General features: G+C 40.7%; 1 protein-coding gene across 3 annotated transcripts in view; it reads right to left on the reverse strand.

Moving 5' to 3' along the window:
• Window positions 1-16,287, reverse strand: part of abcc1 (ATP binding cassette subfamily C member 1 (ABCC1 blood group)) — a 60,545-nt gene that overhangs the window by 14,670 nt on the left and 29,588 nt on the right. For all 3 annotated transcript variants that reach the window (XR_014633656.1, XM_084469426.1, XM_084469427.1), the window contains exons 9-17: window positions 14,303-14,480; window positions 12,853-13,014; window positions 11,912-12,004; window positions 11,507-11,710; window positions 7,589-7,735; window positions 5,163-5,250; window positions 1,027-1,096; window positions 744-870; window positions 125-301 (exon numbers count right to left, since the gene is read on the reverse strand). Coding sequence is in view for 2 of the 3 variants with exons in the window: in XM_084469426.1 (XP_084325552.1) it covers window positions 125-301; window positions 744-870; window positions 1,027-1,096; window positions 5,163-5,250; window positions 7,589-7,735; window positions 11,507-11,710; window positions 11,912-12,004; window positions 12,853-13,014; window positions 14,303-14,480 (1,246 nt within the window). In the remaining variant the exon portion in view is untranslated. The remainder of the gene's footprint in view (window positions 1-124; window positions 302-743; window positions 871-1,026; window positions 1,097-5,162; window positions 5,251-7,588; window positions 7,736-11,506; window positions 11,711-11,911; window positions 12,005-12,852; window positions 13,015-14,302; window positions 14,481-16,287) is intronic.

Raw genomic sequence — 16,287 nt, forward strand, 5'->3', positions numbered from 1 at the left:
TCCAATGAAAATTCTAAATTAAACAAACCAAAAAGATGATATTGAGTGTTTGTGCAAGGGCATTTGGTTAAACATAAAAAATGAAATCTTTGCAATGATTTAAGATTCAACCAACGGCAAATACCTTTTCTCCAATCTCAGTGTCGTCTCCAGCGGGTAGGATGTCGAGGTCTGGCAGCAGAGCACAGGCCGCCACCACTCGACGGTACCAGGCCTCCTTCCACTCCTGGCCAAAGACGATGTTGTCCTTTAGTGTGGCGTTCTGGATCCACGCCTGCTGGGGCACGTACGCAACGGAGCCCTAGGACGAGAGAAGGTTAGCTGACCCCCGCCGCACCACACGAGGAGCAGTTCTACTGTATTCAAAGCTTCAACCTGGCTTCAGTCTTGCTTTAGTTGCCTTATTGAGAAAACAAAACAGGCCAGTAATATCTTTCTAATCAAAACGGTACATTGTACACCCAAAGCCCATTATTACATTATCGTTGCCATCAAATAGCTTTGTTTCATTTATTATCCATTCAACAGTTGTTTTATAAACTTGCAGCAGGTTTTGTCAATCCTAAAATTTGCGTTATTATAGATTAATTATACCAATTAGACCTGGATGGATAAAATACTGTAGGTCTGAATAGGGTGGTCAATTACTCAATTAGTCTTTTGGGTTCACATCAAAATAGAATTTCATAATGATTGATTCAAGTTGATCGAAATGCAGCTATATCAGTCAGAAAATTAAAAACCTTAACAGCCACAGTTCCTTCAATTTTTGGAATTTCTCCAAGCAGGGCCGAGAGTAGCGAGGACTTCCCGGATCCTACATGTCCAACGACAGCCACCAAGGAGCCCTCTCGGATACGAACATTCAGCCTGTAGCCACAGAGGAATCACATAGTTTCACTTCCTAGTATTTGAAGGGTGGAGACCCAATCAGCAGCATAATGCTGAATGAAATGTTACCAGACACATTATTGTACCAATAGTGACACCAATGGAACACTTTACAGTTTACTGTGTAGAACAAACCTCCTCAGTGTTGATGTTTCAGTTCTAGACCAACTGAATACCCCATCAACAATAGAGATACTGTTGGATGCTGCAAAATGAAGAGAAAAATAATTTATGGACAATTGCAGTATTTTGAACATTGAGGCCCCTTTCTGGTTTGTCTAGGATGAAATAGAGTGGTTGACACCGAAATTTTGACTATTGGTCCTGTCTCGGGTATTTGGCTCAGAATCGCCCTGCCTGCTTCAGAATGGCTGGTTACGGGCATTCACAAACCTGTCCTTAAAACAACCCTCAACGTTTGTTTTCAGAAATGTGCAACTCTTATTTGGCATTTTGTAAATCCATTGATTTCTGTTGGAAGACTCATTGCTGGTTGACCGGAAACAGAAAGAGGGGCTGGTTGTAGTCTTTTTCGCTCGGTATAGCCCTACTGTTGATACGGAGAACCGAGCGAAAAGACTACAACCAAACGTAAACAACCCCATTTCCGTTTCCGGTTCTGGTCCGGTTTCCGTTTCAATAGGATTTACAAAATGCCAAATAAAACACGACAGAAACTGTATTTCCCTACGATACTTGATTTGGAACATCAACGAACACCACTAACCACTCGGTGAGTTGCACATTTCTGAAAACAAACGTTTAGGGTTGTTTTAAGGACAGGTTTGTGAATGCCCGTAGCCAGCCATTCTGAAGCAGGCAGGGGCAAAAAAACAAAATTGTCCTTTAAGAATATATAAAAGGACACACACAGCGTCTGTATAATTAAGCATAAGCATAAGCATAAGCATTAAGTATAATGAGCGTATACCACTGACTGAAGTGATCTATTGCTTTTATAAAACGGTTACATAAGTATGGCGAAATGAAAGTCATAGACACCCTCAATGTTGAAAAAGCGAGAAAGTCGGAAAAGCATTTTTTTAACGAATACAAAAAAGTAGTCCCTCCTGACTGCCTGCAAAGTGTACGGCGGTTGCTATGCAACACACGGTAGCGTCCTTCAGAGAGAAGGCTAAAGACGGTAGCTTGGTTCGCCGGCAATTTAGCCTTCTATCGAGTTCACTCATCGTGTGCCTATTGCTTTACAACATTTCCACCCTCTCCAGCAATCAACATGTTTTTAGGCTTCAGTGAACTATGCTATTGCTTTTATATATAAATAAACAACAGTTCAAGGTAGGCGCGGAGTGATACTGAACTCTGTAAACTGAACGGGCGTCATAGCTGTGTGTATACGCTCAATATACAACAGTTGGGAACCAATCAGATCGCTTGATTTATGCCACCCGTTTTATAATATACATATATAGTATATATTTATATTAGTGCTGTCAGTTAAACGCGTAATCAACGGAGTTACCCATTTTACCCATTGTAAAAAATGTTATCGCAAGATTAACGTTTTTTTTTTTTTTTACCCTTTTATTGATGGACAGTGTTACAATTGAACACTACAGTATATGGCAATGTTGTATTCAATAAAAAATAACATTTGCACAAAGCAAGCCGATCCACTTTTCCATGTTGATAAGAGCATTAAAATGAGAAAAAAAATAATGGGACAAAAAAAATCAAGGGACATTTAGAATAGATAAAAATGTGTGATTAATTCTGATTAATCGCGAGTTAACTGACATTAATGCGATTATAAATAATTTAATCGTTTGACAGCACTAATTTACACACACACACACACACACACACACACACACACACACACACACACACACTTTACACTTTGTGTAAATTGAATACTGCCTCATTTGTTTTATAAGCTGAAACGTTTTCGGATGTCAGAACTGAACTGATCTCTCCATCTCAACAGAGACCACTCATTGATTTCATAGATGTATAGAATCATGAAAACACGGGACGTGATGTTAACTGTCTGTTGTGGCAATTGATGGTATTCACACATGAGGTTTGCCTTGATGTTGAGAGTGGCATGGGAGCTGTATCTCAGACATGGAAGGATGTAATTTCGGGACACATCATCAGTAGTGTTCCATTGAATCAGGGGGTGTTTCGGCCTTTAAACACTATACACCCTCATCAAAGGTGGCCAGCTACAGGGTGATCAAGCCTGAGCTTGTGTCCCATGCCCAATCATGAGTGTTGTCTGGTTGTTTCAATGGCGCAGCCCACGGGACCATGCAAGGCAGGGGGGTCCTCTTCCCTGAGTCAGGACTAGAGCTGACTGCATACCTTGTTCACCCTCCTCCTGGAGGGTTCTGACCTGGATTCTCAAGTGGGGGGTTGGGGGGAGGATTAGTGAGCGGTTCATGTTGCTGTTCTATGAGCCCAGCAAGGGTCCTTCCGCTTGATCCATATCCACTGGCTGCTTCTTTCGGCCGCTTCAGAGACTGATCTAATTGTCTGTCGCAGAGCCTGTCCATGAATACCAAGGTCTTTCAGCAGCCTGATGGTGGAAGAAGCCACAAAACCTCTGCATCCCACTTCAACCGGATAGATTTTCGCATTCCACCCTCGTTGTTGCGTGTCTGCTGCCAGTTCTGTGTAGCGCAGTTTCTTGCGCTCATAGGCCTCTTCGGTTGAATTCTCCCATGGGACTGTGAGAGACTGAGCTCTATAATGTTGACAGACTTCAGTGAAGGGGACCAGAGTACCAGGTCTGGCCTAAGGGTGGTGGCTGTAATCTCAGGTTGAAAGATTAGTTGCTGGCCAATATCGACTAGCATCTTCCAATCCTGGGCCTTGGCTAGCTGCCCAGTTTCTGGTTTGGGAGGGGGATGGTTGAGCTTTTTCTGTCCCTCTTGGATGAATGTTGGTGCTGTGATGGAATTTGATGCTCTCAGGGGCAAGGAGTTGGTGGTATTCCTCTTGCTCTCAAGAGCTGCTGCCAGATTCTTGAGGACCTGGTTGTGCCTCCAGGTGTAGTGGCCTTGTGTGAGGCTGGTTTTACAACCGGTCAAGATGTGTTTGAGAGTCGCTGGAGTTGGGCAGAGGTCACAGGTTGGGTCCTCACCATACTACTGGTGGAGGTTTTTTGGAGATGGGAGCACATGGTAGCTCTGATGATGAAGCTGATGTTGCTTGCCTCTATTTCCCAGAGCACCCTCCAGCTGAGCTTTCTCCTCTCCAGGCCTTCCCACCTCATCCATTATCCCTGCTTGACAAGAGAGACGGCCTTCGCACTTCTTTTAGCCTCCTCCTGACGGCGCACCTCCTCTACTACCATTTTCCTCCTCTCTGAAGTTGAGGCCTTACACCAAGTTGGCTTACTTGCCGTGAGCCCAAAGCCTCCTCTTCCCAGCTGGACATGCCCCACAATGTTATTGTGCTTCAGGGCTGACGTAGCATGCTGCGTCACATCAGATGATGTCCATTTCCGTCCAGTTAACAGGGGTGGTGCAGCGTTGCTGATGGTCTGGTCTCTGGAGTCCTTCAACTTCATATGGAGTCTCACTTTAGAGCACTTGTATTCATCAGTGAGGCTTGTGATAGGCAGTTCAAGCACATCTTTGCCATAGAGGCTGATGTTAGTCAGACAGCGTGGGACCCCAAGCCATTTCTTCACGTATGAAGTTATGGTTCGCTCTATCTTCTCCACAGTAGTTATTGGGACCTCGTAGATAGTGAGTGGCCACGTTACCCGAGGGAGAAGTCCAAATTGCAAGCACCAGAGCTTGAGCTTCCCTGGCAGTAGGGTCTTGTTGATGTTTTCCAGACTGTTGGTGATGTCCTGCCTTATTTGCTGCACTTGGTCTTTGTCCCTGAGGCTTGCGTCGTACCATCTGCCCAGGCTGATGGTGTTATTAATTATATTAATAAAAAATATATTATATATTATTTAGACTAATATCCTACATTTTCTGTCAAATCGTATGCAGATGCCGACATAAAATGATCCACACCTTCTCGTCATTTTGTGAAAAGTTAATTAGAGGCAATAGGTCCTTTCCTCTCCAACATGTCAAAAATCAAGTGTTCAACCACCAGAAAAGTCCCAAAATAGGCATTTTGAGACTAATTTAAAAAAAGATGATAAAATTCGACAATCACTCGAGGATGGGTCTGGCCTGACAAATCAGATTCAACCATGCAAAATCTTCCTCGAGGACACCCCTAATATATACACAGACATACATATAAATATATACACACAGCTCGAGTAAGAGGAAACTTACAGTCAGTCATTGTATTGCGATCCACACTGTCTTCCTGCAGCTCTTCATGAGACAGGAATACTTGTAGGCGCTTCAAGGAGACACTTGCCTAGAGATGAAAATATTACTCAAATTACCTGTGTGACACCACCACTAAATAACGGACAATACAGTCAAACACACTTTTGAACTTGTTTTATGTTTAAACAATAAAAAGGTTTGAAACAGGACGTTAAAGACATTATATCTTGGGTTTATGGTTCATGAGAAACAAATATTTAAAAGGTTTTCCAATACTTTGAAGGTACAGAAAAACTTTGACCGTGGTCAAAGCGGTGCCAAACCTTTTGGACACCTGCTTACTTCCGGTTTCCTTGTGTGTGTTTAAGTGTTTTTGCACTTTCCATAATAAATAAAAATAAGTATTTGTAAAAACACAAAAAGATTACAATATTTATATTATCGTAGGAATAGTCAAATGCACTGATATACCCAATTCTTTGATGATATGATATGATATTTTGTCTTTCTGTGATACATAAAATAATAATGAATTAATCATTGTATAATGATTGGGGTGATTTTGTGCGGAGTGCATCTGCATAGATCCGTTTAGAACCCCTCTCGTATGGTGGTGGGGTGTATGTTGTTGTAAGTACAGTAGAGACCCACATAGCTACAGTAACAGATATCAAAGCAGTGTCTGCTGGGAAGACTTGTCAGTGCATAGGGCAAGTTGAACTTTTGCGGTTGTAACTCATTTGATAGATCAAAGCATTGTGAATAGAGAAGGAGTTTGGCCGAAGATTTCCTCATGGGACTGGGCACTACTATTCCAAGACTGCTGTGATAAAACCGCAACTCATTTAGCCTGGCTTGGATCCTGAATGAGTCAGCAAGTCTCAGCTAATAACAAATCTTCCTTTCCTCTCCAAGGTAGAAGAAAGGATTGTAGCAAAGCAAACTTTTTCTAACCTTTTCAATCCGGGTTCAGGACTTTCTACTCAACTGAAACTGCTATGACAAGAGTGGTAAATTATCTTCTTACTATGGATACCAATGCTAGCTCTGTGCTTTTGTTTCTTGACCTCAGTGCTGCCTTCGACACAATTGACTACAGCCTTCTTCTTCATCGTCTTGAATACTACGTTGGAATCAAAGGTTCCGCTCTTTGCTGGTTTGAATCGTACCTTAAAGATAGAAAACAATTTGTTCTCTGAAGGTTCAGAATCAAAGCATTGCAATCTAAGCTTTGGTGTTCCACAAGGGTCGGGACTTGTATTATATTAACTCATATTATGAGTTAGGAATTAAGAATTAGCTTCCACTGTTATGCGGACGACCCCCAAATCTACATTCCTGTTGAATCAAAGGACTCACCCCAGATCTAGAAGGTTGAGTGCGGTCTGACTGCAATAAATGTTGGATGTCCCAGAACTAACTGCAGCTCTTTACAAGGAAGACTGAGCAGACAATCATCGGCCCCAAGCAAGATCAAAGAAATTTGAAGCAGTCTCGCTATGTTTCAATGGCTCAGTCATCCTGCAAAGTGCCTGTGTTAAAAATCTTTGTGTCTTGTTTGACCCTTTGCTCTTTTTTGACCAACATGTTAAAAGTATAACTAGAATTACATTCTTTCATCTGGTCTCTAGAAGAAGTAGCGCACCACATTGATATATGTCTGACTTTTTTTTAGGGGTTTGGTGTTAATCCAAAAAAAAATACATCAAATATATTGCATGTATTAAGAAAAAGAAAAAGAAGAAAGAAACAGAAGAAAAAGAAAAAAGGAAAAAATACCTTTATTTTTGTTGCTGGTGTAGGCTTGTGTATTTATTTTAGAGCTTGACTAATACTGAATTTGAGCGGCCAATGCCAATATTAGGGAGTAAAACATGACAGATGTCGATATATCTGCTGTTAATCATCAGCAAAAGGAACCAAATAACTGTCTGGGGAGGAGCTACTAATCTTCCCTCAGAACGTGATGAGGTGTTGGGAGCGTTTACGTGGATGTGCTCAGTTAACAAATTAGAGGTTCAACCACTACAGTAGATGATATATAAAGTTTGTGTGTTTGTATATATATATAAAGTAATGTTTTTAAATTTACTTAATTTCTAAAGTTGGCAAATCGGCAAACTTAAACGCAGATACCAATAAATAAAAAATACTATGAACTGATATATCGGTCGGACTCTAGGTAGGAGTGCTGTAGAATCTGTAGGCTTTGAATTTGTTTTTCAATTTAGTATTATTATTATTAAAATGTATAATATAAAAATAAAAATAAATCCAATTTTTTTTGCTCAAACAGGGCATCCACGAGAATGAGCTTGCAGATTTGTTTGGTTCCAAGTCTAACACAATTCCTTTTTAAATAAATAAAGCACATTTGAACAATCTAATGATAGCTTGAAGAATGAGTTGAGGCTTGACACACGTACCTGCACCATGCTGCTTATGACCATTGGTAGCATGTTGAGAGGAAAACGCAGGATATTGAAGAGTGCCAGGGATACAAAGACCTTTTGGGCATCCAGCACATTGCGCTCATCTATCAGCACATACACGGTAAAGGTGGACAAGGCAACCTGTAGTAGCAGAGATGGAGATGCAGAAAGTTACAAAAAAAAGTAACAATAAGTTTATAAGTTATTATGTTAATAAAAAATCCACACTCCACAAGGGCCGAACTCTTGTGATGGCTATCATTCGTTGGAGAAAAACCGAAAAACCTTATTACTATACTGCTAACAATGGATTCTGGTCATTGATGAATATTGTGTTACATCTCACCGCATTGACATGCGGCACTGCTCTGCACTCAGCACGCAGCAGGTATAGGCGGGTGGAAGGAAAAAAAGGGTAAACTGGGCGTGGCATTCTAATAACGCTGTTCTGTGTGATGGGCCCCGGCTACAGCTTTAAAAGGACAATAGTGGTATGGGTGATCAAACCCAACAAATGTTAAACATTAGTTTGGCTTCCATGAATATCAACAATGGCAGTGTAGCACTTTGCTCTTTTAGAATACATTTGTTTCAGTATGGATCATCAAGCACTCACTCATGTTGTTCTTAGGGGTGTCCTCGACTAACATTTTGCATATGTAGCAGAGGCCGGGTCGACCACTCGCAGGTCTCGAACCTGCCACCTCTCGAACTACAACAACATGGGCGTGGGAGCTCTGACCACTGAGCTAAAAGCCCAGGCTTCTAACTCAGCGGCTAGAAGCATTCTCAAGGCTAGGGGTGTGAGGATTTACCACATACTGCCACCAGCTAGCCCAGGCTAGTTGGCATCCGTTACACATAGTCAGCTTTGATTTTCAGGTCAGACCCATCGTTTACTGTGTGTCAAGTCATATACGATATGTTTCAATATAGGCGGCAGAATTATGCTTTATTCCTTGTGGCTTTTGCGTGGTTTGAACAATTAAAAAAAATGAATTAGCATGATTTCCCGCAGTGCTCCCGCTAAATGACTTACCACCTCTACCAACAAGTTAACTTTCACCCATATACAGGGTATGCGTCTGTTCTAGGGATCGACCGATATATCGGCCTACCGATATTTGCGTTTTTGACGTGCATCGGTATCGGCCGATTTATTATTATTATTTTTTACTCTTTTTAAAATTGAGACTTATAACATTTGTTATCATCATTGTGTCATTTTTATGATGTCAATTGAGGGAGCAAAAGCAGTATCGGCTTAGCCTGGAAACCCAGACCCACATCCGAAAGCTGTAGGGTCTGGCAACGAGTAATGAAAACGGCCCAACTCGAGGGGCGGCACCAAGCATGCATTTGAAAATATCACTGCACGCAATTGGATAACACTACGAGCAATCAGAAGAATACAAGGGGTGACGTATCCAGACCAGCGGAGCTAACCAATAGATAAGACTCTTGCCGTATCCGGTCGGTAAAACAGCAACGCTTTTGGCCCGCCTATATCAGATACACCGATGTGATTGGTTAATGTTCTGGGGCAGGGGAATTGGGGAGTATATTGCTTGTTTCCAGAGTGACTCGCTGATGAAAAAAAATCAGTATCAGCACTAAAAAAATCCATATGGGTCAATCCCAAGTCTGTTCATATCATTTGCATTCAATTTGACAGAAATTATAGGCTACTATTAGCCTTACATACTATAATTTAGACTAATATAAAAAACTGGAATTTATAGAATATCTCTATCTAATATCTAATCTATGTAATCAAACAGTGGGTGGTATCTGTGGAGACGGACCCACGTTATGCACATGATCACGACAAAACCTGCATCAATAAAGAGAATTTAGAAGACTGACAAGAAATGTTAAATAAATGTGAAAGATGCATTTCAGCTTATAGAACAAATAAGGAAAATTCACTTAGGTGAGTTAACCTGCTGTTTACTTTTTCTTATCTTTAATGATTTTGAAATGCTGCCAAACTTTAGAAGTTTTATTCCTGACATTGTGTATACATCTAGACTTAAGAGTGCCAACCCTAGTTAATAAATGTTCCTTCCCTAAATGAGTGGAAACACAATTTAAATCCTCTGTGTAATTACTTGCATGATCTGATTGACAACAATCAGATCATGCCAACATTTTTTCCTCTGAGAGTAAATTTGGTAAAATGAAAGTGGCCGAGTGCTACTCGTGTTTTATATTAATAGTAACATCACACACAGCTGATCTCCACCCAAACCAGTTGAATTAGCTTATTTTGTGTGAACATTTACAAAATGTTGACATCCAGCACTCACATTTTGTATCAAAACATGAAATTCAGCATAACATAACATAATCTTAACATAAAATAACACTTTACATAACATCATCACTTTCCTTCGCTTCATTGTCTGTAGTTTACATGCATTCAGTCTTTTCTAATCAGTGAGACGACTGGCAATGCATGGAGTCAACAGGAGAGTGTGTGCTGGAGTGTCCCTGGAGTGTATGCTGGAGTGTTCACTTTTATGGAGTCATTTACATGTTCATCTGTCAGCCTTGTTTTGATCTTAGATTGCATGACATTCATGTCAGAAGAAGCTGCTTCACAAGGTATGTTGACCCAAACAAAGCAGACATTTTCAGAGCTGCTTGGTGAAGGTTCTCATATTTATTTTGCTCTACTGGGTTCCAGAATCAGACATCATTTTGGAGGTCTGACTATAATCTCCATCTCCACAGGATTGACACAGAAGAGTTCAGCTATCTGTCCTGAAATCTCACCTATGTCAATCGTCATGAAGGGGTTTGCAACAAACCCAGGGCTCAAGTTTCTCAGAGTCACTGAATCTGTCTGCAAACTCACGCCCAAGCTTGGACAGTAGGTCACAATACGGCAACTGCCCCTGCATAAGCTGCATCTGCAGACACTCTCCTTGCCACAGTATTAGCAACAAGTTGTACATCGGCAATAGCAGACATAATTTCTGTTTTACTTTTATGTCCTTGAATAGCGTTTCAGCCACCGCAGTCGTCGCCTCTTTTACAGTCCTGCCCTCGGTGAAGGGCCCAGAGTTAGGATGTACTTTAAAGGAGGCTCTGTGTCTGCGTTGGCCTTCTTCATGGCTTTGGTAAACAGAGACTGTTCGTTTTGCCTTTTGTTGGCCTGGCTATCTTCTGCGGTCATGTCAAAGCTGGTCTGAGCCTGCTTGCTGTTTGCGGACATCGCCTCATTAGATCATTAGCAGGGGAATGCGTTAATTGACAGCTGTCTGGCCAATAATCATTTAGTGTCAGAAGGGGGCAGGATGTCTGGGAATTTGATTGGATGGAAATTCAAAACAGGTTTACCAAGTGACTGTTACCAAATTGATGGACCGGTAAATATTCTTTGAACCTTTAGCGAGCTACTCAGAAACGTGTTGGAGACCCCTGCCAGTATAGACTACATAATATTAATTGTGATAAATATACAATTATTGTGGGCACATTGTATTACACAAAAGCCGTTTCTCAATACCAAGTACGCGGACTACGTTCTCGCGGACTTGGAAGTACGTACTTGGCAAGTCCGGACTTTCAAGTACAGACTTCCGAGAACGCGAGTACGCACCTGCAATTGGAACAGCAGCGGACTCGATGATGCATTCTGGGATATTTAACGGTCCCAAGTCCACACGAGTCACCTCCGATGCATCCTCGGTGGAACGGCCTCATCGAGAACACATCGAGAACACTTCCGGGTTTTACGACAGTACTCGCGTTCTCGCGTACTTGGAATTGGAACAGTGCTTGGGCTACCACTGATGACGTTTATCGAGAACGCAAGTACACGAGAACACACGAGAACGCGAATTGAGAAACGGCTATAGAGAATCTTCAAACTGATTTGAATTAAATAACACAACAAGCATTTACCATGAATGGCGCGCAGACCCATGTGAAGGTGGATACTGCTCCAAGGTAGGCAGTCTTCTTCAGGACATTCAGCTCACTCTCACGGATAGCAGTCACCTTGTCTTTGAAGGCCAGCTCCCAGGCATACAGCTTCAGCACCTTGATGCCATTCAGCAACTCATTCATAAGCTTGATCCGGTTATCCTTACTCTTCATTTGAGCTACCTGTTTTACACACACACACACACACACACACACACACACACACACACACACACACACACACACACACACACACACACACACACACACACACACACACACACACTATGAGTATGGTATTCAATACAATTCTAAAATGCAACTATGGTTCAGTTGCATGATTGCTTTAAATATTTAATATAATAAAGATGTATAATCTCCCACCTGGTAGGTTTTGGTTTTCATGGCGATTACAGCGTTTACAGGCACCATCATAACCATCACCGCTACCCCTGCTAAAACCGATGGACCAAGATTCTGTATCAAATGGAAATGGAGAAACATATGAACACATGGACACAATGCAGCACTATTTTTTTAACATAAACCAAAAAAACAAAACATGAAAGAGAGCTCTTAAGTGAAGGAGAGCTTCTCTTGAGATGTTGAGGTATCTCGTTAATTCTGAAAAACAGCCTGACTTGACTTACTAAAGCACACGTACGACTTACTAAAGCACACATGCGACTTACTAAAGCACGCGTACGACTTACTAAAGCACGCGTACGACTTACTAAAGCACGCGTACGACTTACTAAAGCATGTGTACGACTTACTAAAGCACGCGTACGACTTACTAAAGCACATGTACGACTTACTAAAGCACATGTACGACTTACTAAAGCACGCGTACGACTTACTAAAGCACGCGTACGACTTATTAAAGCACCCATACGACTTACTAAAGCACGCGTACGACTTACTAAATCACGCGTACGACTTACTAAAGCACATGTACGACTTACTAAAGCACGCATACGCCTTAATAGAGCGCGCGTTTGACTTACTAAAGCACGCGTACGACTTACTAAAGCACATGTACGACTTACTAAAGCACATGTACGACTTACTAAAGCACGCATAGGACTGACTAAAGCACGCGTACGACTTACTAAAGCACGCGTGCGACTTACTAAAGCACACGTACGACTTACTAAAGCACGCATACGACTTACTAAAGCACGCATGCACCTTAATAGAGCGCGCGTTTGACTTACTAAAGCACGCGTATGACTTACTAATAATAAATGTCTTCTAAAACTAAAATAATTCAATCTAAAACTTGTACTCATTTCAATGCGGTTGTGTGCTGAGCCCCCCCGTACCTGCCAGAGGAAGTACAGGGCCAGAGCGACCTGCAGCGGAGCAGACCACACCATGTTGATGTAGGTGATGAGGTCCATGAAGCGCTGGGCGTCCACTGACATCAGGTTCACTATCTCGCCCACCGTGGAGGTGCGTCGGGCTGTGTTGCTGATAACCAAAGCCTGAATGTAAATTAAGGGAAAATGTTGATTTTATGGAGTCAAATTTCATGGCATAAAGTTGGTTTTTCTGTAAAGATAGTCAATTGTTCAATGCGTAATAACTTTTTATAGTTGTACATACATATTTATGAACAGGCAAAATAAAATTGTAGTTACATAATAAACATTGTCGTTACCAATATCAAATTATAAACCTGAGTCTCATTTCTAACCAAGCCGATCTTGATTTGTCATTTTTTATGGGTGTCTTTCTACAAGTATGAATGATGGTATGAACTGACAGGGAACTAGATCAACCAATGGGGATAGAGAGATTCCTCTACTCATCGGGTAGCAATAGATCAACCAATGGGGATAGAAGGATCCTCTACTCATCAGGTAGCAATAGATCAACCAATGGGGATGGAAGGATTCCTCTACTCATCAGGTAGCAATAGAGGTTGAGAACTACATGGGTTATCTCTTTAAAGATTGTAATGCTATTCATGTTAAAAACCCTGATAGAGAATTCAAAACGAAACATTACTTGTTTTAGGATTAGGATTGTTTGTTTGAGCTTGTCTCGAAATAAAACAAAATCCACATTATGATTATGAAGCAGTGAATCCATTCATCTCTTCTCCACTAGGTTAAGCATATTGACAGCTGCCGCCAATAGATGGATACAATCTGGTCTGTACAGTTCAGCGATGGAGATATGGCTGGGTTTAACATGAAATATAATTTTCAATTGACAGATTATACAAAATAAATATGAGGAATCAAATATCGAAGGGTGGCTGAAATCCTGGTGAAGTGCATTTCCTGCATTTATACAAAGTTCAGTGAGTGGTGATTGCATGGTTACACCCACTAGCATATGGCTTGCCCAGCATGTCATCCTCATTATATATTGAATGCATTCACATTTCTCTGCATTTGTGTAGTTTATATTTACTCAGACTTAAAAGACAAGACAACGCATTCTGAGAAAATAATGCATTTAATCTGTAATGCAGACTGTACATATTGTACGTAGACATACAGTGGTCTTGTTTCCTACAACTGTCAATGGAGAGAAGAGGGAAGCTGTCCAGCGTGCAGCATATCGTCTAATTCCCTGCTTTCATAAAGGCAAAGCATACACTGAGTGTTCCCATCCTGGAGGGGTTGCTCACAAGCATTTACGGTCAACCTCCTTAGACCATATGCACTGAGGGTTGTGGTCTCTGAAGGGGGCCTGTGCGGTCTGTGCTCTACTGAGAAAATGTCTTAGTTAGTTTTGTCATTGGTTTTCCGTTGCTTTTACCTTTCTGTAGACTGCTCCAATGACTGCTGTGCGCAGACGCATGCCTGTGACAAAACAGACGTGGAAGTACTTCTGTAAGATGAGTGTCTGCACGGAGGTGCACATTAACAGTAGTGCAGTGTAAAAGAAGCCGTGCCAGGCGGGAGCATCAGCATTGTTGACAAAGTGAATAAGTAACCTGCGGGAGAAACAAGATGGTCAATTGTATTGATTAAGTATTGATACTTTAACAAGTCACACTGACAATATATGGGTGACTACATAACTTTTTGCTAATGAGGGTTAAACGTTTTACCTTACATATGTCTCACTATAGCTATATCAAATAAATTAAGTACAATACAGAAATGCTTGGAATTCCCATGCTCCTAAAAAAACATGTTACAATATTTTTAAATAAATTTTATCTGTGTCAAAGGTTTTGAAATTAAGAGAAAATAGAGAAGAGAAATAAGAGAAAATAAATCTGTGATAATTTTTAAATCATCTCTTATTCCATAAGATTCATAATTGAATCATATTACGTATAGAGTAACTAAATTACATGTCCACTTTACCATATATATGAATATTAACAGATTAATCAGATCAGACGTTTCATCAGGTCTCTTATCCAGTCCTGACTACAGGATTTGTTTGAAATATTGAATCTATTTTAATTAACTTTTGTTGCTTAAATATATATGATACAAAATATTTATAAATATGTAACATTTACCATTGAAGTAAGTTAAAGGCTTCTTATTTTTTTTCCAGCTTTTTTTTTAACAATTGTCCTTGTTAATAAAATATGGGCTGCCTGCAAACAACTAACACAAATTACCACACAGATTAACAAAAACAAAAGTGATGAAGTAACAATCACACATTTATCTTTAAACACTCTTGTGTAGATCAGTTCTGGGCAACACATTTTCCATTCCTCCATTTGTCAAGAAGCAGGTTTGCACAAAACTATGACCCATTAACCTCCAGGGTTAGGGTTAGGGTTACCACCCGTAGGGTTACCCATTAACCTCCAGGGTTAGGGTTAGGGTTACCACCCATCTTTACATCATAGGTATGGCTTTTGGAGATATTTGAAAGCACAGCCCTTTCAAACATGGTCTTCAGTCTCCATAAAATGTAGATAATAAGAACAACCTTTGTTTTATACTGAGTGATACAAATCAAGATATCTCAAGGAACTTTAATTATTTTAGAAAATCGAGTTATCTAGTAATCTAGGTATTTAGGCAAAATGTAAAACTTGAATAATATATAAATATATATATAATATATATATAATATATAAATATGCATGCATTTGTACAAATCATTGCAAATTTCAATTAAGGCACAAGCACTATATTTTATTGTTTGCTTTAGCTTTCTGCTAAATCACTGAATAAACACTGTATAAATGTGACCAGAGAGAAACATGATCTGATACCAGAGAGACTGTTGATCTGATACTAGAGAGACTGTTGATCTGATACTAGAGAGACTGTTGATCTGATACCAGAGAGACTGTTGATCTGATACTAGAGAGACTGTTGATCTGATACTAGAGAGACTGTTGATCTGATACTAGAGACTGTTGATCTGATACCAGAGAGACTGTTGATCTGATACCAGAGAGACTGTTGATCTGATACCAGAGAGACTGTTGATCTGATACCAGAGAGACTGTTGATCTGATACTAGAGACTGTTGATCTGATACCAGAGAGACTGTTGATCTGATACTAGAGAGACTGTTGATCTGATACCAGAGAGACTGTTGATCTGATACTAGAGAGACTGTTGATCTGATACTAGAGACTGTTGATCTGATACCAGAGAGACTGTTGATCTGATACCAGAGAGACTGTTGATCTGATACCAGAGAGACTGTTGATCTGATACTAGAGAGACTGTTGATCTGATACTAGAGAGACTGTTGATCTGATACTAGAGAGACTGTTGATCTGATACCAGAGAGACTGTTGATCTGATACCAGAGAG

This window comes from Micromesistius poutassou, assembly GCF_964030765.1.
Source record: "Micromesistius poutassou genome assembly, chromosome: 6".
Lineage (NCBI taxonomy): Eukaryota > Metazoa > Chordata > Actinopteri > Gadiformes > Gadidae > Micromesistius > Micromesistius poutassou.